At 36.3% G+C, this 27,958-nt stretch overlaps 2 protein-coding genes across 2 annotated transcripts in view; one reads left to right on the top strand and one right to left on the bottom strand.

The window, feature by feature from the left end:
- Positions 1-27,958, bottom strand: part of LOC103014414 (serine/threonine-protein kinase MRCK alpha-like) — a 217,196-nt gene that overhangs the window by 181,806 nt on the left and 7,432 nt on the right. Inside the window, exons 5-6 of the mRNA XM_057547872.1 lie at positions 9,119-9,202; positions 6,845-6,984 (exon numbers count right to left, since the gene is read on the bottom strand). Of these exons, the coding sequence (XP_057403855.1) occupies positions 6,845-6,984; positions 9,119-9,202 (224 nt within the window). The remainder of the gene's footprint in view (positions 1-6,844; positions 6,985-9,118; positions 9,203-27,958) is intronic.
- Positions 14,066-14,452, top strand: LOC130704542 (guanine nucleotide-binding protein G(s) subunit alpha-like). Its single transcript, XM_057547892.1, has one exon. The coding sequence runs from the start codon at positions 14,088-14,090 to the stop codon at positions 14,313-14,315; it is 228 nt and encodes a 75-aa protein (XP_057403875.1). The 5' UTR covers positions 14,066-14,087; the 3' UTR covers positions 14,316-14,452.

Raw genomic sequence — 27,958 nt, forward strand, 5'->3', positions numbered from 1 at the left:
GGTCTACCCGACCGTGGAACATCAGCCAGCAAGAAATCTCCAGCACGAAACTTCGCAAACCACTTTTGACGTGTTTGATCAGTCACAGAACCATCTCCATACACTGCACAAATCTTTTTTTGCATTTCAGTTGTGTTTTTACCTTTCTTGAAATAATAAAGCATAATGGGCCGAAAATGTTGCTTTTTTCCTTCCATCTTCAATATTAAAATGGCTACACAAAATTCCACCAATTTTGATAAGTTTTTTTTTAATGCACGCTGATATAACAGCTGTCACATACAATCTAACAAAACTGTTTCGAATGAAGTCAAAGACAACTTAGTGCTACTAGAGCCATCTTAGAGAAAAAAACAAATGAACCTTTTGGCCAACCCAATATTAAGTTTTAAGAATTTTTATATATTCTAGATATAAGTCCTTTACCAGATATTTGATTTGCCTCCAGTCTGCAGCTTTTATTACTTCTCTTGACAATGTATTTCAAGGAGCAGAAGTTTTAAATTTTGATGAAGTCCAATTTATCAATTTTTAAATTTTACCTGTTGTGCTTTATGTTGTATCTAAGAACTATTTGCCTTATCCAAGATCAGAAATATTTTCTCCCATGTTTACTTCTAGGTGCTTTATAGTTTTAGGTTTTACATTTAGTTCTATGGTCTATTTTGAGTTAAATTTTGTATATTGTAAAAAGTATAAATCAAAGTTGATTTTTTTACACATAGATATCTAAAATTCCAATTTCATTTGTTGCTAGATTTTGCAACTTGTTGAAAATATTGTATATATTAAAGTAACAGAAAATGCAGAAATATAGTTACAAATGTTTTATATATGAAAGTATATTTTATGTGCATGTTAAAAATATATATGTAAATATATTTTATATGTATATTAGAAATATATATATTTGTACATATATTTCTAGGTTTGTTTTTTTTTTTTTCAAAGTTGTTTTGGCTCTTCTAACTCTTTTGCATTTTCCTATGACTTTTAGAATCGGCTTGTCAATTTCTACAAAAAGAATTAAGAAGCCTACTGGGATTTTGATTAAGATTGTGTTAAAACTATAGATCAATTTTGAGAACAATCACATTTTTAAAATATTGAGTTCTGCAATGCATGAACACAGTCTCTCTCTCTATTTATTTAGATCTTTGTTAATTTCTTTCATCAATATTTTATAGTTTTCAGTGTACAAGTCTTGCACATCTTTTGTCAGATTTATTTCTAAGTATTTTTTTAATATTTATTTATTTTATTTGTTTTCCTTATTTATTTATTTTTTAATTATTTTTGGCTACGTCAGGTCTTAGTTGCAGCACATGGGATCGTCCTTGAGGCATGAGGGGTCTTTTTGTTACAGCACATGGTCTCTTCGTTGTGGTGCTTGGGCTTCTCTAGTTGTGGTGTGTGGGCTTCTCCCTAGTTGTGGCACAAGGGCTCCAGAGCACATGGGCTCTGTAGTTTGCAGCACGCAGGCTCTCTCATTGAGGTGCACAAGCTCAATAGTTGGGGCTCGCAGGCTTAGTTGCCCCAGGGCATGTGGGATCTTAGTTCCCCAACCAGAGATGGAACCCATGTCCCCTGCATTGGAAAGCGGGTTCTTTACCACTGGACCACCAGGGAAATCCCTATGTTTTGATGCTATGGCAAATGGCATTACTTATTTAATTTTGATTTCTGATTATTTGTTGCGAGTATAAAGAAATGCAATTTATTTTATATATTGATCAAGCATCCTGCAAACTTGCTGAATTCATTGATTAGTTCTAATAGCTTCTTTGTAGATTACATTGAATTTTCTCCATAGATATTCATTTTGTCTATGAATAATTTTGCTTCCTTCTTTCCAACACGGATGTATTTTATTTCTATTTCTTCCCTGGCCTGGATTTCCAATACAATGTTAAATAAGTGTGGTGAGATCAAACATCTTTGTCTTGTTCCTGATCTTAGGGAGAAAGCATTGAGTCTTTTGCCACTAATTATGATGTCAGCTGTGGGATTTTCATAGATGCCCTTTATCAGGAGGAAGATGCTCCCTTCTAAGTGTTCATCAAGAATATATGATTTTGTCAAAAGTGTTTACGGTATCTACTGACATGATCTTTTTCATTTTTTGATACGGTAAAATACATTGATTTTTTAACATAAACCAGCTTTCCTGAGATACACTACACTTGCTCAAGATGCAATATAATTTTTACATAATATTGGATTCGATTTGCTAACATTTTGTAGTTTTCCTCACATGTATGTGCTGATCAGTAATCTGCTGAATCCTCAAGCTAGATCCTCTGTAGATCCATGCAGAGCTAGTGCATGCTCTCAATCTCTCCCTCCCTCCCTCTCTCCCTCTCTCTCTCTCTCTCTCTCTCACTCTCTCCTCTCTAGCTCTGTACTTTGTCCTGTGAACTCTGGCTACTGGGTCTCTCTGGACTCTCAGCTTCATCTCTTCAGTTCAGGGAGTTCACCTGGGTCTGCCTGGGATTCCAATTTCTGTGTTATATACTGTAAGCTCTCACAAGGCAGTAACCTGGGGCAAGTATAGAGCTCACCTCATTTACTTCCCTTCATTGTCTGATATCCAGAACCTTAAATCAGTTCTTTTGTTATTTCACGGGGAAGGTTAAATATAAATATGGCCCCTGTTACTCCGTCTTGGTTGAAATTAGAAGTCTGTTTGATTCAGCTCACTTGATAATTTTTGGCTTCTCCAACACTTAAAACAAACTCATTTCTTTCCCCCAATGCTACCATTCTCCATTATATCCCTACAGCTGTCAATGTGACCCTCAGTTTTTCAGTCTTGATGACTTAAAACCTCAGTACCATCTGGTATTGCAACTCTTTTCTTCATCTTCCTTTTTCTGCCACTCACCATGTCCCATGAGGTCACTTTAGTAATATTTCCTGCACCTGTCTCTTCTTTTGTAATTCCTGCAGCCACCGCTTTAATGCAGACACTCATTTGATCTGAAGGATGGACAATTGTAAGCTGGACTCCTTGGCTCCAGCACCACTTTAATTTTCCCTGTCCCCAAAATGAAACACACACACACACACACACACACACACACAAACACACACACTCCCAAACCAACTTATTAAAAATCTACATCAAGAGTAACTTTCTAAAGTCACCTTCAAGATTATCTAGTTTCCTGTATCAGTTATTTAAGGTAATACCAAATTTCTGACAAAGATGACATGAGCTGATGTGAAGAATACAAAACAAAGTTTGTGAGTAAGGAATCAAAATAAGACAGGATGAATGTAGAGACCCACAGAATCTGTGATAAGGAGAAAGTTCAGGCTGAGCAAGCACACAGCCATCACAGGGCAGGTTACACCTGGAAAAGAAGTGTAAGGGAATACTATGAATAAATGTCTCACTACCTGGAGCCACAGGAAGTGAAGGGACCACCCAGGGAGTGTGCAGAGAAGGAAGAAAAGAAGGCCAAGGACAGATGCTCAGAGACACTAAGAGAAAAGTGTAGAGGAGCCGAAAAGATGCAGAAGAATCAGGGGGAGCAGAGAGCATATTGCCTTTCCCCGAAGGATACACTTTCTATAAGTTCACCGATTCAATATTCTTTATTAAACACTTAAAGAGTGTCTGGAGTGACATTTGCAACAATGGCAGAGTAAGGATCTCTGAAGATTCTCTCCTTCATAAAAGAAATGAGAAAACTAGCAAAATTCATCAGAAACAACTTTTTTAGAACTCTATAAATTAACCAAGGTTTGTGGCAATCTGAGGAGGATTTATTTAAAATAAAAAAGTAAAAAAAAAGCCGAATCTTGGTAAGAAGTATGAGCTTTGTGGTAGCTTAACTCGCCCTAGTCCCATGCTCCATTTCCAGCTCCTCAGTAGCCTTGAAAAATGGCAGCCTGCATTCACAGTGCATCCTAGAAGCCACTGGACACCTGAGGGACCTGGAAAGAGGAGGAAGAAGGAGAAAGGAGCTGGAGTATTAGGCTTGATTCAGAGGTCTCCCAGGGAAAAGTCTATTCCCCAAGGGGAACTTATAAAAAACTATTTCATGCAAGCATTTTAACTGCATAGCTGCCTATGCAGTGCTTAACAGCTGGACAAAATAATAGATTAACCAAAACTCTTAAAAGGAAAAGTTAGAAAATGAGATATCCATAGGGGTTTTGAAAAGGTCTGACATATTGCTAAGAATCTAGAGCATCATGCACATGCATAGAACTGTGAACATGCCTAGGGTTATGCATATGCTCAGGAAAGACCAGAGAAGGACATAAGTTCTCACCTCTGGCTGACATTGGATGCATAGATAAATGTTTTTCATCAAATTTCAGAGGTTTTCTGCCATTATCTCTTCCAATATTCTTGAGGCTTTGCACAAGTATAACGTGTTGTCAACTGCCTGGCTGAGTGTTGAAGAAGTGACCCCACTTGCACACAGAGCTCTTCAGCAAAGTGTGGGAGATTCACTGGTTCCAGATGTTTAAAGAAATCTCTGCAAAATCATTAGCTAACTACTAAGCTAACAAAGTAGAGACATCAAATAACTACACATGACTAAGAATAAAGACTTTATAGATTAGTTTGAAAAATTCACTGAACAAACAAACAACAACTACAACAAACAACAATAACAAATCCTGGAGAAGAAGTAGAATTTGATAACTAGAGCTGACAATAGTATTATTTGAAATGTCCAGTTTAAAAAAATATATACTGTATGACTTGCAAGGAAGCATAAAAGTATGACCAATACACAGGAAAAAAGCAATCAATAGAAGCTATCTCTGAGGAAACCCAGATATTGGATTTACCAGACCAAGATTTAAATCAGCTATTTTAAATATGTTTGAAGACCTAAAGGAAATCATGCCTAAAGAACTAAATGAAAGTATGAGAATGATGTCTCACCAAGTAGGAAATATAAATAAGGAAATAGAAAATACAAAAAAGAACCAAACAGAAATTCAAAGGTTGATGAGGACAATAACTGAAACGAAGAATTCACCAGAAGGGGTCAACAACAGAACTGAGCTGGCAGAAAGCAGAATCACTGAACTTGAAGACAGGTCAATTAACATTATCCAGTCTGAAGAAAAGAAAGAAAAAAGAATGAAGAAAAATTAATAAAACCTCAGAGTTCCTTGGGACACCATGAAGAATACTAAACTATATATAATGGGAGTCCCAGAAGGAGAGGAGAGAGAAAAGGGGTCAGAAAGGATAATTGAATGAAAATCTCAAATCAATATATAACCTAACTTTCCATCTTGAGAAACTAGGAAAAGAAGAGCAAACTCAGAACAAGCAGAAGGAAGGAAATAATAAAGTTTAGAGTGGAAATTAATAAAACAGAGAATAGAAAAATAAGAGAAAATCAAGAAAACCAAAAGTTGGCTTTTTGAAAAGATCAACAAAACTTGATAAACTTTTAGCTAAACTGACCAAGAAAAAAATGAAAGAAACCTCAAATTACTAAAGTCAGAAGTAAAGTGGGAACATTACTTCTGACCTTTCAGAAAATAAAAGGGAATACTATGAACAAGTGTATGCTCCCAAAATTAGATAATCTAAAGAAAATGGAAACATTCCTAGAAAAACACAAGGTACTAAAGCTGACTCAAGAAGATGTAGAAAATCTCAATAGACTTATAACAAGTAAAGAGATTGAACTAGCAATCAAAAAATATCCCATAAAGGAACCCCCAGGACCAGATGACCACACTAGTGAATTCTACCAAACATATTTAATACCAATCCTTCACAAACTCTTTCAAAAATAAAAGAGAAGAGAGTACTTTCCAACATAATCTGAGGTCAGTATTATCCTAATACCAAAACCAGGCAAAAATATCACAAGGCAACAAAACTATAGACCAATATCCTGTGTTAATATAGATGCAAATATCTTCAAAAATTCTATTGAACCCAATCCAACATATTATAAAAAAGATTAGATACCATGACCAAGTGGGATTTATCCCAGGAATGTATGATTGGTTCTATATACAAGTAACAATTAATGTAATACATCATGAGAATTAAGGGGAAAACAATCATGTGATCTTCTCAATAGACACAAAAAAAGCATTTGTCAAAATCCAACACCCCTTACAGATAAAAACACTCAACAAACCAGGAAGAGAAGGCTGTTTTCTCAACCTGATAAAGGGCATCAGCCATGAAAAATAATGAAGTATTGATACATGCTACATGGGTGAGTCTTGAAACATTATGCTTAGTGAAAGAAGCCAGTTACAAAACTCCACATGTTGTATGATTCCATTTATATAAAATTCAGAATAGGCAAATCCATAGAGATAGAAACAGATTAATGGTTGCTGGGGCTGGGGGCAGGGGTGAATGTAGAGTGACTGCTAACTAATAAAGGTTTCTTTTTGGTGTGATGAAAATGTTCTAAAATTAGATTGTAGTGATGGTTTTACAACCTTGTGAATATACTAAAAACCACTGGGTTGCCCATTTTTAAATGGTGAATTTTATAATATACGAATTATATCTCAATATAAAGAGCATCTGGTTTTAAGGTTGTATTTCCTTTTCTGCTACACACACACATACACACACACACACATAAGAATATAAACTTCTGACTAAAAAAAATAAATAAATAAACTATTACAAATATTACACAATTATAATCCATACCCAAGAGGTAATGATGCAAACTTTAGGCAGAAATCTTCTATTTTAAAGTTCACATGGCAATGGAGAAAATTAGAAACTTAACATAAGTTAAATGACAACACTATTTTTAAAAATTTCAGAAACCATTTTTATTCCCAGATTTTTTTGATAAAAAATACTCTCCCTTTCGAAGCTTACCTCATGTCAATCACTTGACTAACTACAACATTGGGTGTTGAGTCTTCTTCTTCATCCATATCATACAGGAAGAGTTTGAAGTCACACACTACAGCCAATGCCCTCTGCCATCCTTTTTTCATCCCTGCTTTCTTTGGAATCTTTAGTTTTTATTTTTCAAAAAACAAATAAAAGCAATCCAAGCTGAAACATCAAATACTACCCAATTATTACATATAAAATTAAAATAATAAAAATGAAAAAAAAATGTGTTATAAATCTACCACTTGTTAAAGATTGGAACAGAACTATATAACATAATTCCTTTGAGGACTAAACAATTCTTAGGTTGTGAAAATAAGATCAATACCATTTCCATTAACACTAGTCACAGCGTTGCCTCTACCTAAGATTAAATTCAATTTTGGTAGCCTCAAATTCAACTCAGATTTTAAATATTTCTGAAGAAGATTCTTTCACTTTTAGTTTCATAATTTATTATTACTGACTGGAAGTCAAATTTACACCATTAGAAGGGATTTTAGCATTCGTTCATTGCAAAGTAAGGTCTAAACAGAAAACTTTGGGAAATTTGAAAATATCCTATCGGGGACACTTAAACTTTATTCTGAAATCATATTCTTCAGATGATTTTCAATTGCATATAATTAATATCATATAACATATCATAAATATTTCTGAAAAATATTGTGCACACATGGTGAAAAGTGATTAATAAACTCTTTAAGACTTCATCTGAAACCAAAATATTGACACTTACCCAGACATGGCCTTCATAGGCTGTTCCCATGCCTTTCTGTGAGTCTAGACAGAAGGCACCTTTCTTCTGATGAAAAGGCACGGGACAAGTTTTTGGAGCTTTTTCTACACAGGTTGTGTGACATGAGAACCCACATGCTTTTTGAGGGAAATAAAGAGATATGATTGTAGGGGATATGATGGTTTGACTCCCTCAACCCCCATTGCAATTCTACTACTGTAGAGATGAAATGCTAAAAACTACATTTCCCAGACTCCCTTGGAGCTAAGTTTTGGACCTGATGTAAGCTCCACTAATAAGATAACTCTCTGTAAGACTTTGAGTTGAGTCAAGATGGGAGAGATGCCTGATGTAGCACATCCATTTTACTGGCTTGGATCTTGACAGAGGGAGTGTGAGGTCACAGCTGCAGTGGTGGTTTCTGAATTTGATGGAAGCTCTCTTAACTCTGCAGCAACAGGGTCTTTCCTGACTCTGGCAGAAGTTGCAGGTTCTGAGGGCTGCAGCAGTGGTGGCAGCTTCCAGATTCACCATCTTCTTGCGACAAAGGTGGGGCTGTCCCAGGCTCAGCAGAGACTGAGTAATGCTGGCAGCAGGAGATGCTCCTGGGAGCTCAGCTCAGAGCCTGCCTCTGCTGCCCTAGGAGAATTGTATGGGCACATAATTCCCCATTTAAAATCCTATTTTCTTTAATATGCTAGGACACATTTATGGTTAAGGCATCTCTGACTGTCACAATGCTGAGGGCAGGAAAGTTGTCCTGCTCAGCACTGTGTGTCCCTGAGTGGACACTCGACAGGACTGGCTGGGGAAACCAATGAGTACGGAGTCTGTTCCCTAGGATGACGTATGAGGTGCCTGTGTAGCACTGTGATCCACTGTTTGATATTTCCAAAAAATATATTTCTTTCTTTCAACGATATCTGCTGTAATAAATTCATTGAGTAAAATAAAAGGATTACAGCTCAAGGATAGTATTCCATTTTCCTGTCACATAAGCTGGTGGATGTCATCCTCATACTCTACTGAGTGTGTACAGGGGCTACCTGCTTTTTCTCAGATCTTCAATTTATTCCCCTCTTTTCAGCACCACATGTCACCTCTGCCTCCTAAAGGACTTGGTGTCCCTAATCCCTGAATCCTTCTAGGTTTCCAAAGTATTAATTATCTTGTGACTTTTTGGCAAGTCATTTCTAAGCACCTGACATTCATATTTCTCAGCTCTCCTAACCCCTCACTCAGGTTCTTCCATCTTTCAAAATTATGTTGACTTATTTGTCTACTCTCTCTCTTTAGTCTGTTTAACAAGTTTCATTAGAAAGCAAAAGTGTAGGCATTTTTGAATCTACTATGTTTAACCAGAAGTCTCCAAGAAAAAAGGAAGAAAAGAAAGAAGGGAGGAAAGGAGAAAGGGAGGGAGGGAAGGGGAGAGGGAGGGAGGGAGGGGTTAGAGACCAAAACGAACTTATTCTCATTTTTCAAGGACCTGCTAAGTTTATAACTAAATCAAGTACCTGAGTTGGAAAGAGGATTCTATTATGATATTCCTTTCTCTTTATCGTTGGGGTGTGAACTGGAAGGTGAGCAGAATCTGTGATCTGAATCAAAGAGACAAAAATAAATATAGGCAAGTTACCTGTCACCAAAATTATAAGAATTAAATTATTTCTCAAGTAAGACAAAAGAATAATACTTGTTAGACAAAAACACAATAAAACTAAAATTCTCACAAAGCTGAAAATATATTTTAAGTAATTTAAATCTATGCTTTCAATCTCTACAAACAAAATACATGTATATTTCATATACTTTATATCAATTTGGCTATTTTTAAATGTGTGTCATAGCATGTGCATGTAGACTACATTAAAAGGAGAATATTAATCATACACGTATTTAAAGATACTTTCATTAAGTAGATATACGATCAGAATCTTCAAAAGATTTCTTCAACTACTTGTCTTATAAATGTAGAAGGGATTTATGGCTGTAAATATGTAGAAATACATTAAAATCAATTATAGAGGGTTCAGCAAGATTTTGTGAATACTACTAATCTAAAAATGGGTGCAGGTAACTTAGATTACATTTCTTAAATTAGACTTCAAAAGCATATGAAATTGGGCTGTTTATATGATATAAAATTTTTCTTTCCGAGGAAATAGTAGAAAATACGTTTTGAAATGGAAAGAATTGGATGCTTACAGATGTTACTGGGGAATAAGGTTTGATTGTAAGTGAAGATGCTGCACAGCTGAGCAGAGCATATAAGTATATAGACTTGAATAATGACAAATACAATGGAGAAAAAATACAAGAAATTGATAGTAAATGCAGGAGATTCAGAACATTTGCCAAATTTTCAAAGTTATGAAGAAAAAAATGCCTCTTTGTGACACTTGATGAACCTACACAGACACATCGTAATCACACGAAGTCCATAGTTTACATTAGGGTTTACTCTTGGCCCTGTACATTCTATGGGTTTGGACAGATGTATAAGGACATATGTTTATCAGTATGGCACCATACAGAATCGTTTCACTCTCATAAAAATCTTCTCTACTCTGCCTGCTCATCACCTCACCCCCAACCCCTGGAAACTACATGATCTTTTTACAGCATGTAGTTTTGCCTTTTCTAAAATGTCATATAGTTGGAATCATACAGTATGTAGCCCTTTCAGATTGGCTACTATCACTTGGTAAGATGCACTTTAGATTCCTATGTCTTTTCATGGCTCCATAACTCATTTATTTTTATCACTAAATAATATTCTATTGTCTTGACGTATCACAGTTTATTTATCCAGTCACCTACTGAGGGACATCTTGGTTGCTTCCAAGTTTGGGCAATTATAAATAAAGTGGCTATATACATCCACGTACAAGATTTTGTGTAGAGGTAAGTTTTCATTTCATTCGGGTAAATACCAAGGTGCTAAGCTGCAGGATTGTTTGTTTTCTTATTGTAGAGTTTTAAGAGTTCTTTGTATGTTTTGGATAACAAATCTTTATCAGATTTGTCTTTTGCAAATATTTTCTCCCTGTCTGTGGCTAGTCTTCTTAGTCCCTTGACATTGTCTTTTGCAGAGCAGAGGTTTTTAATTTTAATAAAGTCCAGCTTATCAATAATTTAGTGGATCATGCTTTTGGTTTTATATTTAAGAACTCATTACCAATCTCAAGGTCAATGAGATTTTCTCCTATGTTGTAGTTTTGCATTTTATATTTAGGTTTATGATCAATTTCAAATTAATTTTTATAAAGAATGTAAGGTCTGTGTCTAGGTTTATATTTTTCCATGTGGATGTCTAGTTGTTCCAGCACCATTTGTTGAAGAGACTCTCTTTGGTCCACTGTATGCTTCTGGGCTCTTTATTATATTCCATTGATCTACTTGTCCATTCTTTTGCCTTAAAAAGGATTGAAATTCTGACACATGCTATAACATAGATGAAATGTGAAGATATTAAGTGAAATTAGCCAGACAAAAAGGGGCAAATATTGTATGATTCTACTTATATAAAATATATAGAATAGGCAAATTCATAGAGACACAAAGTACTTCAGAGTTTACCAGGGACTGAAGGGAAGGGAAATGACAAGTTATTGTCTAATGAGGATAAAACTTACTTCTGTTCGGGGAGATGGAAAAGTTTGAGAAATAAATACTGTAATGGTGATGTTTGCAGAACATTGTGAACGTAATTTATGCCACTGAACTCTACACTTAAAATGAATAAATAGAAAATTTTATGTTATGTATATTTTACAACAAAACAAATAAGTAACTAACTAAAAATAGCTCGTACATGACAGAAGTGACATTACAAATTGTTAGGGAAATGATAGACTAGTCAGTGAATGGTACTTGGACAACTAACTTTCATGGTATCAGGGTGGCAAAAGTTAGATTCCTACTTCATAGCAAACAAAGATATAATTTCCTGGTGATTTAAGGACCTAAATGCAAAAAAGCAAAACTTTAAATCTTTTCAAACCTTTGGGGACAGAAGGATACTATAGAAATGGATTTCTTAGAAAACAATTAAAAAGCTCAAGCAATAAAAGGAAAGACTGATAAATTTTAGTAATTAGAATTAAAAATCTCTGCATGACAAAATGAAAGCAATAATAAGACACCACTTCATCAGAACTACAAAATTTCAAATGTCTAGTAGCAGCAACGGTTGACATGGGTATAACAAAATGAGAACTCTTACATGCTGCTAAGTGAGAGTGGAAACTGGTTTTTAAAAACTCTATTGCCCAGCAAAGTGAGAAGAGCATGCACATGGAGGGTAATTTAAGGTGGGGACGCAGAGCCCATGTAGTGTGAGAAGTGATGGGTTAGCTGCAGAGATGGCAGATTGGTCACAGAGAATAGAGCCACTCAAATAATAAGCATATTGAGAATAATAAAAGGCAAGTTTCTCACTATCATCACAGAAAGGAGCTACAAATATGGAAAGAGAGAAAACGAGAATGAACCCTATAATGTTGGATTGAAATTAGAGGTATGAATATGTGTATGAACTCATAGTTTTTATAGGTAAGTAAGTAGACAGCTAGGTAGGTAGAGATGATAGATGGACAAATAGATGATAAATAGATACATATAGAGAGACTGATATATAATATATTTTTCTCCATCTCTATCCAATAAAACGTTCTGGAATACTGATACCCCAATAGCAATAAGCACACCTAACACCCAGATATTGACTTCTAAATACCATTTTCCACTAAAAGCAATCAGAGTGCCTTGGAGAAATGGCTAAATCTAGGGCTGGGAAAATACAGATGAGCTGTACAGCCATTTGAATGCCAGAATAAATTAAGACTATAATGGATTATAAGCCATGGATAAAATTAAAAATACTATGTGTCCATACAGATATAAATAAATTGCAAGTTTGGTGAGAAATGGGGTACTTACCATTTCAGAGTACCTCTCTACAAAGTACTCATTAATTACAAAGGAGAAAAAGTAATTTCAACATGGAGAGGCCTGGAAAAATCTCACCTTAGTGCAGAGGTCAAAGTAAACATCATCAATAATGGAATAAGTCAAAATCATATACCACCTGACAGGATACAATGAGAAGACCCCAGTATCACTTCTGTGATATTCTTAACAAAGATGCATAATCTGAATCAAGTCGTGAGGAAACACTTGTATAAAAAGAGAGACATTCTCTTCTACACCAGCCTGTGACTTTCAAGAGTATCAAGGTAATGAAGTAAAAGAAAGACTAAGAAATTCTTCTATATGGAAAGAGACTAATGAGAGATGACAACCAAAAGCAAAGTACAATTTTGAACTGCATCCTTTTGCTATAATGGACACATGGGGACAGTTGGTGATACCTGAAGTGGTCTGAGGATTAGATGATAGTAATGCATCAATGTTAGTGAGATGGTTGTATTATATATTATAGGAAGTAGGAGAATATTCTTATTGGTCAGAGTACAAGATAAAGAACTCAAGGTGATGGAAAATCAAATGACAACTTTCAAATAGTCTAGGAAAAATAAATTTATACTCTACTTGAAATATTTCTGTAAAATTTGTGATTGTTTCAAAAACATTAAGCCATCAGTTGGCAAAATTTTACATTGAAAATATGCATTTCACCACCCAACAACTAACAAATTCTCCCATATGTATATAGGCAAGTGGGTCCCAACGGGCTCATTATAATAGAGAAATTGTAATAAGGAAAAAAAGTCATCAACTGATCAAAAGGAGCATGGTTATGTGAATCCAAGTATATTTATACACTGGAATACTACACAGAAGTTAAAATTAATGAGCTGTTTTGACATGAATAAATAGTGTGAAAATAATAAGTTGTAAAACAATAGGGATAATATTTGTGTGTTTTAAGCAGACCAAGAAATCCTGTGAACTTGAAGGATACATGCTTATGATATAAAATATAAGAAGGTGAAGGGAAGAATGCACACCATTTCAGAATATTCAATCACCTCCCAGGAAAAAGAAGAATGAAGCTAGATGGGCTCAACTGTTCAGTATCAAATTAATTTTCTTTTTATCTGAATCAAAAATGGCAAACTGTTTTGCTAAATTTGTGGGTAGTAGGTTTATGGGCTTGTGATAGATTATTCCTTGTACCTTCTTCCATGATGGAAATATTTTATTGTTAAAAATTTAAAACAATAGAGCAGCTCCCGCAGCTCCTGCTCTGGTCCGCCTCGGTCCGCGGCGGCCATCAGACCCCTCGGCTTCGGCTCGAGGGGCCGGGAGCCGCGCGCTCGGCTCGGTCAGACCGACACCACCCTCCCCGCGCGGCCCGCAGTCCGCCCCGCGCGCTCCTCCCCGAGGAGCCGAGCCCGCGCCCGGCCCGCTCGCCCGGCGCTGCCCCGGCCCTCTCCGCCCGCGTGAGGCCGCCCGCGCCCGGCCCCGCCGCCGCCGCCGCAGCCCGGCCGCGCCCCGCGCCCCGCCGCCGCCGCTGCCATGGGCTGCCTCGGAAACAGTAAGACCGAGGACCAGCGCAACGAGGAGAAGGCGCAGCGCGAGGCCAACAAAAAGATCGAGAAGCAGCTGCAGAAGGACAAGCAGGTCTACCGGGCCACGCACCGCCTGCTGCTGCTGGGTGCTGGAGAATCTGGTAAAAGCACCATCGTGAAGCAAATGAGGATCCTGCATGTTAATGGGTTTAATGGAGAACAATATTACCCCTAGATGATGGCTTCAATTTCTCATCTTCCCGGCTATGTCCCATCACACTTTGCATGCTGGAATTGCCCGTCTTAGGAACTTCTAATAAGAATACTATTCTGTTGGGGAGGGGGGAGGGGGCCCTACCACCTAACCTCTAAAGATAACAAAAAACACCAAAAAAAATAAAAATAAAAATAAAAAAACAAAAAAAGGAATCCCTAATTGACAAAACTGTAGTGTATCAACCATCCAAGGCATCTACATAAAAAGTGATTGACAGTTTACTGTACCAAAAGTTGGCATTTGAGAGCTATGACACATCCTTACTGAGCCACCTACTGTGTACTAGATGCTATGCTAGACCCCTGAACCCTTCTAATATCTACTAACAGCCTGCTCTTCTATCTGTGACTCTGTTCTACAAGTAGAAATAAGTATTAACATGTGATAAATAAAAATTATCTGCATGTCTCAGCAAAAAAAAAAAAAAAAAAATTTAAAACAATAAAATAAAAGTGTTATCAAAATTTTAGAGGCTCTGAGCAGAATTTGAAAACAAGGTCTGGCCTGGCTATAAACCACACTGAAATTTTCCAAAGCAGACCACATGTCTCCAGAAGAACTCTCCATCTCGCCTCCAGAATTCCAAAGTGGGCAGCAAAGAACCCTGCCTAGATTATTCAGGGTGAATGAGATGCAGAGAAAGAAGGGAATAGCATTTTTGAAGAGGGAGAATATGAGCTGGGAGACACCAAACCCTTTCACTTGAGGAAACATTTTCTTTTGCAGAGAGTCAAGCTCTCTGATTAACATGAAGGGCAAATAGTTGTTTTATGTCCCATTATATAGGAGATATGAAATTATCTTTAATTTTAAGTGCAGTCACAAATGTATTTCTTTGTTTTGTTTTTGTTTGTTTGTGGTTTCTTGCATGACGGAAGGTCTCTGAGGGTTATTTGTATTTTTTGTTTGTTTTTTTTTTGATTTTATATTATAGTTGATTTACAATGTTGTGTTAGTTCCAGGTGTACAGCAAAGTGATTCATTTATACATATAAACATATCCATTCTTTTTCAGATTCTTTTCCATATAGGTTATTACAGAATACTGAGTAGAGGTCCTTGTGCTATAAAGGAGGTCCTTGTTGATTATCTATTTTATATATACTAGTGTGTATTTGTTAATCCCAAACTTCTAGTTTATCCCTCCACCCCATGTTTCCCCTTTGGCAACCATAAGTTTGTTTTCGAAGTCTGTGAGTCTGTTTAGCAAATGTATTTTTATGCCTTACATAATACCAGACTTGATGTTATGATATGATTGTGTAAAATATTCCTGTTACAGCATGACTCTGTAATGTTAATTAAAACACTGCAAATAACAAGAAAATTTTCCCTGCCAGACCATGTCCCCTCATGCTTTGTACCACAAGTTTTACTGACCATTTCATCATTCACCTAACTGTGCTCTCTGCTCTTTTAAATCCTTGCTTCATAGTAGACCCCATCATTAAGTTCTCTGTTCAAGTGCAGGTAGAATTTTTTCTTTTTTCACTGATTTTCAGGAGCAGTTTTCTCATTTGAATTTCAAATCTTCCTGTGTTATCAGTTAAACTTAATATTCTCTATAGACTCTTCCTAAGCAATGCATCTGATTAGGAGAGAAACAGCAATGTTTCTGAATGGGATTCAGTCTCCCTTTGTTTGTTACAAGTGAAAAGTTCTGAAGCAAAGCTACCCCAGAGAGGCACCTTCACTGGGTCTGCTTCGTCTCCACTGTATGAGGATGGAGATGTGGATCTGGAACTGATGTAAAACTTGATATTTAGATTCTGTTCAAATATGTTCTCAATTGGATCAGCCTAGAAAAACAAGTTAGGGAAAACAAAATTTTAAGAGATCACTGTGAAGAATTCAGGACTCTTAATGGAAGTCATGAACATTACAATGCTTCCTAATAATGGGTGACAAAATTATTATTTTAGTATATTTGTTAGAAATATGTCAACCCACAAAACCATAGCCATAATGCTTCAATAGTGGACACAGCTGTTCCCACCTGCACCTTCTCTTTAGCAGGTGTTGTTTCACAGCCATCATTCCATCCCATGTGGAGGTACCATGACATTAAAAAAAAAAAATTGAGCAGGTAGATTTCATCCACAGTGGGTAATAGAGAAATGAACTAGAAACTAAAGATAAGAATTCTATCCCTGAGGGTACCTAGTAAAAAGATTCAGAATATATCACCCCAAAATATGCCACTTTGACATATTAATTATTTGAATTAAAATACTTGAGAAACAGCCATGCAAGGACACTGTGACCCTCCTTTGTCCTCCTGAAGGCAAGATATAGACCTCCCCTGTGAAAGGCACCCTCCCTGTACCAGGAGGAGGGAAGACATTCTTATCACCAGACACAGCGAATTTAAGGCCATGAAGGCTGCATAAACAAACCTTGTTAAACAACCCATATCTTCCTTGTTACTTCACCATTCATTACCCATAACCCAAACCACTTTGTCTATCAATTCTTCACAAATTTACTGTTTCTTTGACTAAAAAAGTGTAAAAGCTTCTTACTCTGGTCACTTCAGGTCTTCTTTCTCTTGGGAAGGCTCCCATGTACATGTAAAAATTCAATAAAATGTGTATGCTTTTCTCCTGTTAATCTGTCTTACGTCAATTTAAGTCTTAGGCCCAGCCAAAGACCCAAAGAAGGTAGACAAGAATTTTTCCTCCCCCACACCAGATTAGGCATTAAATGAAAGCAAAAGAAACTAATCATTGTGATTAATAATTGTGACTAATGGTGCAAATGCAAACCCCTGCTTATTTCACAGTGTAGAAATCCTGGCACTCAGGCGTCGCCATCTTTTATGTTTAGAAATTTTTAAACTTTACTTTGGAAGATCATATTGTTACCAAGCCGGCTTGCCACATGACAGGCCAATAAATTGGGAGACAAGGTGCTGAGGCAAGGAATAAGGACTTTATTCGGAAAGCCATCAGACTGAGAAAATGGCAGACTAGTGTACCCAAAAAACCCACCTTATGGGGTGTCTGGTTGCCAGTTTCTTTTATAGAACAGAGAGGGAGAGGAGGGGAGGAAGTAAAGTGAAAAGGCCATTTATCTTGCAAAATATCTCCTGCTCACTTGGCCTGCATTGGGGAGGGGATGTGTTAATTTCTTCTTTTCTGTAGCAACTCACAGGTGGGCAGGGTCAGAATGTCTCCCTGTGAGGTGAACAAAGGCCTTTTAGTTTAACAGTCAGGAAGAGGGGCAGGGTTCCCTGTGGCAGGCCAGTGATTGTAACAATAACAAAAACAATGAAAAGCAAACGTTAAAGTAAAAGAAACAGAATCATGGAGTCAGAGTTTGCTCTTCCCTGTTACACTATAGTGCATAATTTAGTGAGGAGGCTATAGGGCAGCCCTCCTGGAGTTGCATACACTCCATATGGTACTTCATATGGTTCTAGAGAATAAAAATAGTGTTTTGCTATTTTCTTTACACATAATATGTAATATACATGAGATGGTTGTGGTGGTGATAGCAGTTGTAACTGGGATTTAGGGGTGGGGGGAGCTGGTAGAGATTATAGAAAGGCTAACACAGCCCTGAGCACACCTTAGTCGTAGACTCTTAGAAAGTCCTATGGGTTTGTATGAGCACGTTTTTTGGCTAACAGAATAAACTCTCTTTAGAGAATAAGGCCAAATAATAAGGAACAGAAATAATAGATGATGTGCAAAGCAAAAAGCTTTGGTTAGTAAATTACTTCTTAAGCTTGCTGTCATTTCAAGGTGGCATCAGACATGTGGCTTAAATCCCCAAATGCCCAGTTTATTTTCTCAGTATCTTCCATTGTTAATTCATGTGACCACTGTTATGAAATACAGTGTACTACTATTCATATAACATTTGATTAATTTTTTTTTTTTTTTTGGTGTGGTGAATTTAAAAGTCTGCTTTTGGATTGATTCCTGGTACAATTTTCTATGTGGCTAATACTTTAGAGATCAACAAGTCTCCCAACAAAATACTTGAGCCTAACACTGAAGGCTGGAACTTTAAAACCAGCGAGATTTGCCTGTTGCTAATAGACGTGTTTCCTGGTAGGGCCATGAGCCTCACTGGGACAGAGTCCTCATCCACCGTGCGTGTGCAACTCTCAGCACAATGCCTGGCACAACTGAAACTCAAGTCTTCCCACCTCCATTAGCTGCCTTCTCCATATGCCACCCTCCCACCCTCAGATCACAGCCACATCCTTCACAATCACTACCCTCTACTTCACCAGCTGGTCTGTTTATATCCTCTCTCTCTCTCCTTTTTTTTTTTGCAAACTAGTTTTTCAGTGTGAGGTGTAGCAACTAAATGGAAAAAGGGCATAACTCAAATATATAATGCTAATTAAGTATTATGATGCAAACAACCAGGGACATACCGCCTATGGCAAAAGAAGCCCCTCTTGTGTCCCAGTCAACTGCCTTCCTTCCCCAAAGGAAACTACCTCTGATCATCTCTTTGCATTTGTTTAGAATTTTAGCACATTACATTTGCATCCCTAAACACTACTGTAGTGTAAGTGCCTGAGATTAAACTTTGGATTGTAGTGTAAGTGCATGATATTAAACTTTGGATTGCTGAGGCATCCATTACAAAAGACATCCATCGTGAATAAACATCTTGCCTGCCTATGACACAGCTACCAGCATAACAACCATATAAGGAGTTGTCACCCCAGCCATGAAGTTTCCTTTCAGAAAGCCCTCAGCAACCTAGATAACTGACCACTTGAGCCACCCGTTTATCCCTTCCCATGCCCTGAATCCTGCTCTTAAGCTTTAAATTAGACAATAGTGAAACCCTGAAACCCGAGACACCCTACCCTCCATCTTAACAAAAGCAGAGCCCTGGGTCCACTTTCTCTCCTGTTCTCTCTACCTGCCACCTCGTTGTGTGGCCACTGGGTATGCCATGTACCCTCCAGGACCTGTGAGTGATCAATCCTGTTCCTCAAAGTTCCCTGATAGTTTTTACTGAAGCACATCCTGCTATCATAATAAGAACCACAAGGCTTGGTCCAGCCACAACAATGGGCCCTGTGGTGGTGGAGAGGAATGTCTGTGGGACTCACTGCAAGTACTATGGCCCAGGTGAGTGCCCCGGGCATTCCTAGCCAAGAGCATCACTACCAATAGGCTGAAACTAACACAAAAACCATAGTTTAATTTTGCTCATAGTGTGTTCTTTTTTGTGCCTGGCTTTTTTCACTCAACATTATGCTGAGAGATTCATTCATGATGTTGTGTGCAGCTATAATTTATTCATTTTTATTACTATAGTGCATTCCATTATATTCACATAACATAATTTCTTTATTCATTCTACACTTTGATGAACACTTGTGTTTTAGCTGTTACAAACATTCTTCTACGTATCTCCTTGAATAAAATGTGCAAGCATTCCTGTAGGATGTATTTCTAGAAATGAAATTATAGTATATGCATGTTCATATTGCTTCAAATACGCACCAGCACTTGCTTTTATAGTCATTTTATTTTAATTATTTTAACTAGTGGCATCTCATTAGGTTTAGAACTTTTAATACGTTTATTGTCTATTTGGATTTCCTCTTTTATGAGTAGCCTGTTAAATTTCTTGCCACTTTCCCACTGGGTTGACTGTCTTTTTTGTATTGATTTACAGGGCTCCGCACATATTCTTGATATGAGCCTTTGTTAGTTGTATGTGTTACAAGTATCTATCTCCACTCTAAGGCTTGTGTTTTAATGGTCTTTTTCCCACTGTTCTACACTACTAGCATTATAATAAATTAAGTATTCCTAATACATTTTTTCTGGGAACTGTTGTGTTCCACTGGTCTATGTGTCTATGCTTTTGCAAATACCATACAGTTTTAATTACTGTAGTTTTATAATGTCTTGATACTTTTGAGTGCCAATTTGTTCTTCAAAAGCATTTTTACTTTCTTGGCTTTTTGTGTTTCCATATAAATTGCGAATTCCATAAAAAAATAGGATTTTAATCAAGATTATATTGAATCTTGATATATTATATTGAATCTTCAATCTTGGTGGAATCTTGATTGAACTGATATATTATCAGTTAAGGGAGAATTAATATCTTTATAATATTCAGTCTTTCAATCTAGGGTTATAGTGTTACTCTCTATTTAATTTAGGCCTTTTCAAGTGTCCCTCTTTAAATTTTATAATATTTCTTCCTAGAGGCCTTTTAGCTATTGTTAGATTTGTTTCTAAATACTTGATTTCTTATGCTATTGTAAATGGTGTTTAAAAAGGTAATTATTTAATATTTCTTCTTCATCCATAGAAAGACATTTGAGTATATTGATGTGATATATATCTATTTCTGTATATTACATTGTAGTCAATATATTCTGTACATACAATATACTCTGTATATTGATTTTTGTACATTGACATGGTAGTTAACCACCTTGTGAAACTCTTTTATTAATTCTAAAAATTTATTGAAAGACCCTGCATTTCATAATGATTAGAAATAGTCATAGCAGGCATCTTTGTCGTGTCCCTAAATATAAAAATGGAAAAGTTTCAGTATTTTACCACTAATTACACTGTTTGCTATGAATTCTGTTGCTGGTGCTGATACCTTCCATCAGATTAAGGAAGTTCTTTTCTATTTCTAGTTGGGAAGAGGGGCTTTGCTTTTGTTTTTGTATCATAAAAGAATGTTGAATTTTATCAGATGTTCTTATGCTTTTATTGATATATGGTTTTTATTTTTAATCTGTTACTATGTTATGCTCATTCATTTTCTAAAGTCAAACTTTGTGTATCAGGGATAATACCAAATTAGTCATGCTGTGTTATTCTTTTTATATATAACTGGATTCCATTTAGCAATGTTTTTTAAAGAATTCATTATGTTCAGCATTTCATGGGAATTCCCACTGTAGAGCTAAGAGTGTACAAAAGATCAGATTTGGTATGTGTTTTATGAAGATGTTCTACCACTGGGCAATAACGATGAAATATACTGAAAACAATGTATATAATCTTTGAAGTGTTCCAAGGAATGTCATTGCTAGCAGCACAGATAAAGCCATACATGTTCTTGTTAAAATTCAAACTACAGTTCAAAGAATGCTTCTGTATTTTCAGCCCAAAGCCTGGATTGTGTACCTTTGTCTTTAACAGCCATAGGAACATTGTTATCCTAGCCTTACCCTCAATAATCTTTTAAATCAGTGGCTAAAAATTAAAGCTCTGTTTTCAGTTAAGACAAAACCTTTATTTTTCACAACAGGTATAAAACCAACAATATACTCATTAATGTCAAAAGAAGAATTCTGTATGTTCACAAGTAAGATGAGACTACAATCTTCCCTTCTAATATTGTCCTCATCGGGTTTTGGTATCAGGTTACAGGAGCCACATACAATAATTTGGAGAGTGTCTTAGTCAACTACAGCTGCCAAAACAAAATACCATGGACTAGGTGACTAAACAACAGGGATTTATTTCTCTTCGTTCCAGAGGCTGGAAGTTTCAGATCAGGGTGCCACCGTGGTTGGTTTCTGGTGAGAATTTTCTTTCTAGTTTGCAGACAGCCGACTCCTCACTATGCCCTCACGTGGAAGAGGCCACCAATACTATCAGACTAGGGTCTCACCCTTATGATCTCATTTAACCTTAATTACCTCCTAAAAACTCTATCTCCAAATACAGTCACACTGGGGATCAGGGTTTCAATATGAGAATTTAGCAGGAGACAAAATTCATTTCATAGTTTGCTGCCCCACAAAATTCATGTCCTTCTCATATGAAAAATACATTCATTCCAGCACAACAGTCACGAAGTCTTAACTCATTTCAGCATCATCCCTAGTGCCTGAAGTCCAAAGTCTCATCTAAATATCTAAATCAAGTATGTTTGAAATTTGAGGTACAGTTCATCCTGAGGCAAACTTCCTCTCCAAGCTGTGAATCTATAAAACCAAACATATTATGTGCTTCCAAAATACAATGTTGGGACAGGCATAGGATAGACTTTCCTACTCCATGAGGGAGAAATAGGAGAGAAGGAAGGGGTGGCAGGTCCCAAGCAAGTTCAAAACATAGCAAGGCAGACTCCATTAGATCTTAAGGCTCCAGAAGAATCCTCTTTGCCTCAATGTCCTACCTTCCTGGCCCACCGAGGTGGCAGCATCACCCTCACCCCCCACTCCTCTGTGGGGTGACCCTGCCCCTTCAGCTAGATGGGACCTGCCCACATGGCTTTCTACAGAAGCTCTGCCTCTGAAACAGAGGAGCAAATAGTTTTGTCCCCTGGGGCTATGATGTGAGTGGCAGCCCTCATGATCTCTGAATTGCCTTTCGGGTCATTCTTGCCTTTCCTTTAAGAATAGTGCAAGTTCACAGCCACATAGCTCTAGGTCCTCTTCTGTAGAACCCAAGAAGTCTGACAGCTTTCCTTCATTCTCCCTGGCTTTCTCTGTCCCCTTTACTTCAAACTGGCAGTGTCTCTGCTGGTTTAATGCCATCTCTATTCCTGGCCTCTGCTGAGATGACTCATTAAATCCCTGTGTCATACCCGTGATCTTGTTATCAAGTGGCTGTTCAGCCACACCCTCAGTGTTCTCTTCAGAACAAGCTTTCTTTTTTTGCAATATGATTGGGTTGAGAGTTTTCTAAATTTCTAATTTCTGGTTCCTTTTTGCTTAATAATTCCTTCTTCAATTCATATCTCTCCTCTTGCATTTTACTGTAAGCAGTAAGGCGAACCCAAGCCACACCTTCAATACTTTGCTTAGAAATCTCATTTGCTAAATATCCAATCTCATTGCTTGCAAGTTCTACCTTCCACAAAACACTAGAACACCCTTCAGCCAAGTTCTTTGCCACTTTATAACAAGGATCACCTTTCCTCCAATTTCCAATAAGCTCTTCCTCATTTCCATTTGAATGGCCCTGAACATCTACACTCCACCAATATTCTGTTCATGAATATTTATATATTTTTCTAAGTAGATGGAGGCTTTCTCTCCACCTCTCCCTTTTTCTTTTTGAGCTGTCAGCAGAATCACCTTTAATGTCCATATTTCTACCAACAATCCCTTCATAGCAATCTGGGCTTTTCCTAACATGCACCTCAAAACTCTCCCATCCCCTCTCCTTTACAGTTCCAAAGCCGTCCACATTTGTAGGTATTTGTTACAGCAGCACTTCTCTTCTAAGCACCAAAATCTGCCTTAGTGTTCTCGAGAGGAACAGAAACACCAGGAATGTATATCAGTATCTGTATCTATATATCTATATCTCCTATTGGTTATGTTTCATAATCATGTGAGCCAATTCTTTTTAATATCTGTATCTTTTTATGTATCCTTATGTATGTGTGTATATATATATATATATATGTTTTTGTCTTATATAAATATATATTTATATGTATATTTTATATATATTTATTTATTGTAAGGAATTGGTTCACATGATTATGCAGACTTAGAAATCTCAAGACCTGAAGTCAACAAGCTGGAGCCCCAAAAGAGTCAATGATGTAGTTCGAGTCAAATCTGAAGGCCTGGGAACCAGGAGAGCTGATGGTGTAAGTTCCAGTCCAAAAGCCAGCAGGCTTTTAGACCCAAGAAGAGCCAAAGTTCCAGTTCAAATCCAGAGGCAGGAAAAGACTGATGTCCCAGCTCAGTAGTCAACCAGAAGAAGTGATTCTCTGGAGGGTTAGTCTTTGTGACCTATTCATGTCTTCAACTGATTAGATGAGGCCCACTCACATTGGGGAGAGCAATCTTCTTTACTTAGTCCCTCAATTTATATGTTCATCTTATCCAAAAATACAGTCACAAACACACTCGAATAATGTTTGGCCAAATGTCTGAGCACCCTGTGGCCTACTCAAATAGATTTCAATAGTTATCTTTAACTATCTGCCCCAGATATAATGCCTGTTTTATCATTTTTCATATTGGTTTTATGTGTCTTTGTTTGTTTCTTAATGAACCATGTCACACTTTTGTCAATTTTGTTAGTTTTATCAAGGTTGAAACTATTGGCTTTACTGTTCCATTCTATTTTATGTTACTTTTTTACTTCATTATTTTTTTTACTTTTGCCTGCCACCTTCTTTGGGTATAAATTGCTTTTCTTTTTGTAACTTCTTAAAATGGATGCTTAGCCCATTAACTTTTCAGGCTTTCTTCTTGTCTAGCTTATGTACATAAGGGTATAAATTTTTTCTAAATACTGCTTTAGCTGCATTCCACAAGTGTTGATATGTAGTATTTTATTACTGACTTCAAACTATTTTCTAATATCCATTAGAATTTCTCCTTTGATTCATAGTTTACTTAAAAAGGTATTTCTTGATTTACATTAGGAATTTAACATATATTTTAAAATATTGATTTATAACTTAGCTTTCTCATGGTCAGAGAGCATACTTTCCATGAGTCCAATCCATTTACATTTGTTGTTGAGTCTTAGTTTGTGGTCCATCTGCTTATTTTTGTTAATGTTTTTGTGATTTTAAAGAGAAAATGCATTCAGCATGTGTTATGTGAACTGTTCTATATTTGTCCACTTTCCATATTTGTCCACTTTTGTTAATCATTTTATTCAAATATTGTCTGTCAATTACTGAGAAATGTGTGTTCAGATCTTCCACTGTAGTTGTCAGTTTGTCTATTTCTTCTTGTAGTTCTGTCAAATTCCATATTATTTATATTTAGACTACATTATATGGTCAATATATATTTAAGATTAGTGTGACTTCCAGGTAAAATAACCTTTATTATATAATTGACTTGCTTTACCTACAATAATTTTTTTTGCTTTAGATTTTATTTTATCTGATATTTATGTAACTTGTTTTAGCTAATGTTTAGATATTAATGCTTTCTGTATACTTATGTTTTACATGTTTCCCTTATGGACAGTATATGTTAGATTTTATTTTTATCTAGTCTGACAATCTTTATTTTTTCACTGGAGTAATTTTCTTCCCTTTTAATCATTTTAGTTACTGACTTACTGAGATTTATTTCTATCATCTTAGTTTGTGCTATTTGTCCCATCTATTCCTTGTTTCTTTTCCTCTCCTTTCTTGTCTTGTTAGATTAGCCAAATATGGTTATAATTACTTTTTCACCTTTGAACTTGTTAATACTGTTCCTATCCTATTTGTAGTTTCCCTAGAAATTAAAGCATGTACAATTAACTCCACAAATCTGAATTTAATCAAATCCTTACCCTCCTCCTGAGCAATACATGGATCTTGGAACACTTTCAATTCATTTACCCCTCTTTTGAATTAAATGTTATTATCTCCATTTGAAAGTCCATCTTGGTTTGTTTTTTAATTCTGTAGAGATTATCACTGTTTTATTCAGTCAATGCTAATTTACATTTGCTTATATATTTACCACTTTCTTTGTTCTTTTTTCCTTTCCTATCTTAGACCTACCATTTGGGATCAGTTTCCTACTGCCTAAACTACACTCTTTAGAATTTCCTTTAATGAGATTTTGTTGCTGACAGATCCTCTTCTTTTAATTTTCATTTATCTGTAAATAAAAAATTCATCCTCATTTTTGATAGATAGGTTTACAGTTATTTTCTTATAGTACATTGAATATATCTTTCCTCCTCTAGCTTCTGTTGAAATTTTTAAGAATTCAGCTATCATTCCCTCTGTTATTATTTTTAGGGTAATCAATCTTTTTTCTCTGGATGACTTAAAGATTTTGTTCTTCATCATTTTCTGCAGCTCTACAATGTATCTAGACATGAATATATTCTCCTTTATCATGCTTGGAATTTCTAAGCTTCTTGCGTCTGTGGATCTAGTCTTGAGTCTGAAAAAGTCTCCGCTATGACATTTTTAACTATTGCTCTGCTCTCTCTACTCACCTTTCAGGACTTGAGCCAACTGCTGGGAATTTCTCACTTAATTCCTACAATTTTTATCCTCTCTGCTGTATTTTCTATTTTCTCTCTCCATTTTGTTCTGGTTTGTCTTTTAATTCACAAATTCTCCCTTCCACTGTCTTCATTTTGCTTCCAGTTATGTCCACTGATTCTTTTTTTAAATATGCCATGCCATATTTTATTATTGCTTCCCTGAATTTATTTCCAAGTTTATCATTGACCATATTTTACAAATTCTAAGATGCACATTTTTTTTTACATTTTACATCTTTGAAATAGAGATATTTCTGAAAATCACTATTATTTTACAATTATCATCAGCCAAAAAAGCAACCAAATCATTTTGTGCACAAAAGTGAACCTACAAATTGGTATAAAAGGAACAAAAGCATTTGTAAGATTGGTAACTATGAACCAGGTACAAGAGCTTCTTAAAATTTTTCTCCCATAAATATAAGAGATGCAGAACAGGAGCTGAAACTACAGCCACCATTTGATTAAGCTTCAATAAACTACGGCATTCTCCAATATCTATGTGCTTTTGCACAGGGCAAGTAGGTGATTAAAAGAGATTGAAAAAGACAACCAGCCCTGCATTTTTCAAATCTTTGCACTACCCTCTTCAACTGCCCCCAGGACATTGGTATTGCTTTTGCTTTACTATTTGCATTAGTTTTCTATTGCTGAGTAACCATTTACCACAAACGTGGCACCTTGAAACAATACCCATTTATTATCTCACAGTCATGCATGTCAAGAATCTGGGCTTGACCCAGCTCCCAGAGAAATGGAAATAAGAACACAAATAAACAAATGGGACCTAATGAAACTTAAAAGCTTTTGCACAGCAAAGGAAACCATAAACAAGACCAAAAGACAACCCTCAGAATGGGAGAAAATATTTGCAAATGAAGCAACTGACAAAGGATTAATCTCCAAGATTTACAAGCAGCTCATGCAGCTCAATAACAAAAAAACGAACAACCCAATCCAAAAATGGGCAGAAGATCTAAATAGACATTTCTCCAAAGAAGATATACAGATGGCCTACAGACACATGAAAGAATGCTCAACATCATTAATCATTAGAGAAATGCAAATCAAAACTACAATGAGATATCATCTCACACCGGTCAGAATGGCCATCATCAAAAAATCTAGAAACAATAAATGCTGGAGAGAGTGTGGAGGAAAGGGAACACTCTTGCACTGTTGGTGGGAATGTAAATTGATACAGCCACTATGGAGAACAGTATGGAGGTTCCTTAAAAAACTACAAATAGAACTACCATACGACCCAGCAATCCCACTACTGGGCATATACCCTGAGAAAACCATAGGTCAAAAAGAGTCATGTACCAAAATGTTCATTGCAGCTCTATTTACAATAGCCAGGACATGGAAGCAACCTAAATGTCCATCGACAGATGAATGGATAAAGAAGATGTGGCACATATATACAATGGAATATTACTCAGCCATAAAAAGAAATGAAATGGAGGTATTTGTAATGAGGTGGATGGAGTTAGAGTCTATCATACAGAGTGAAGTAAGTCAGAAAGAGAAAAACAAATACAGTATGCTAACACATATATATGGAATCTAAGGGAAAAAAAAAAAAAAGGCCATGAAGAACCTAGTGGCAAGACGGGAATAAAGACACAGACCTACTAGAAAATGGACTTGAGGATATGGGGA

Source organism: Balaenoptera acutorostrata, chromosome 6 (assembly GCF_949987535.1).
Source record: "Balaenoptera acutorostrata chromosome 6, mBalAcu1.1, whole genome shotgun sequence".
In the NCBI taxonomy this organism is placed as follows: domain Eukaryota; kingdom Metazoa; phylum Chordata; class Mammalia; order Artiodactyla; family Balaenopteridae; genus Balaenoptera; species Balaenoptera acutorostrata.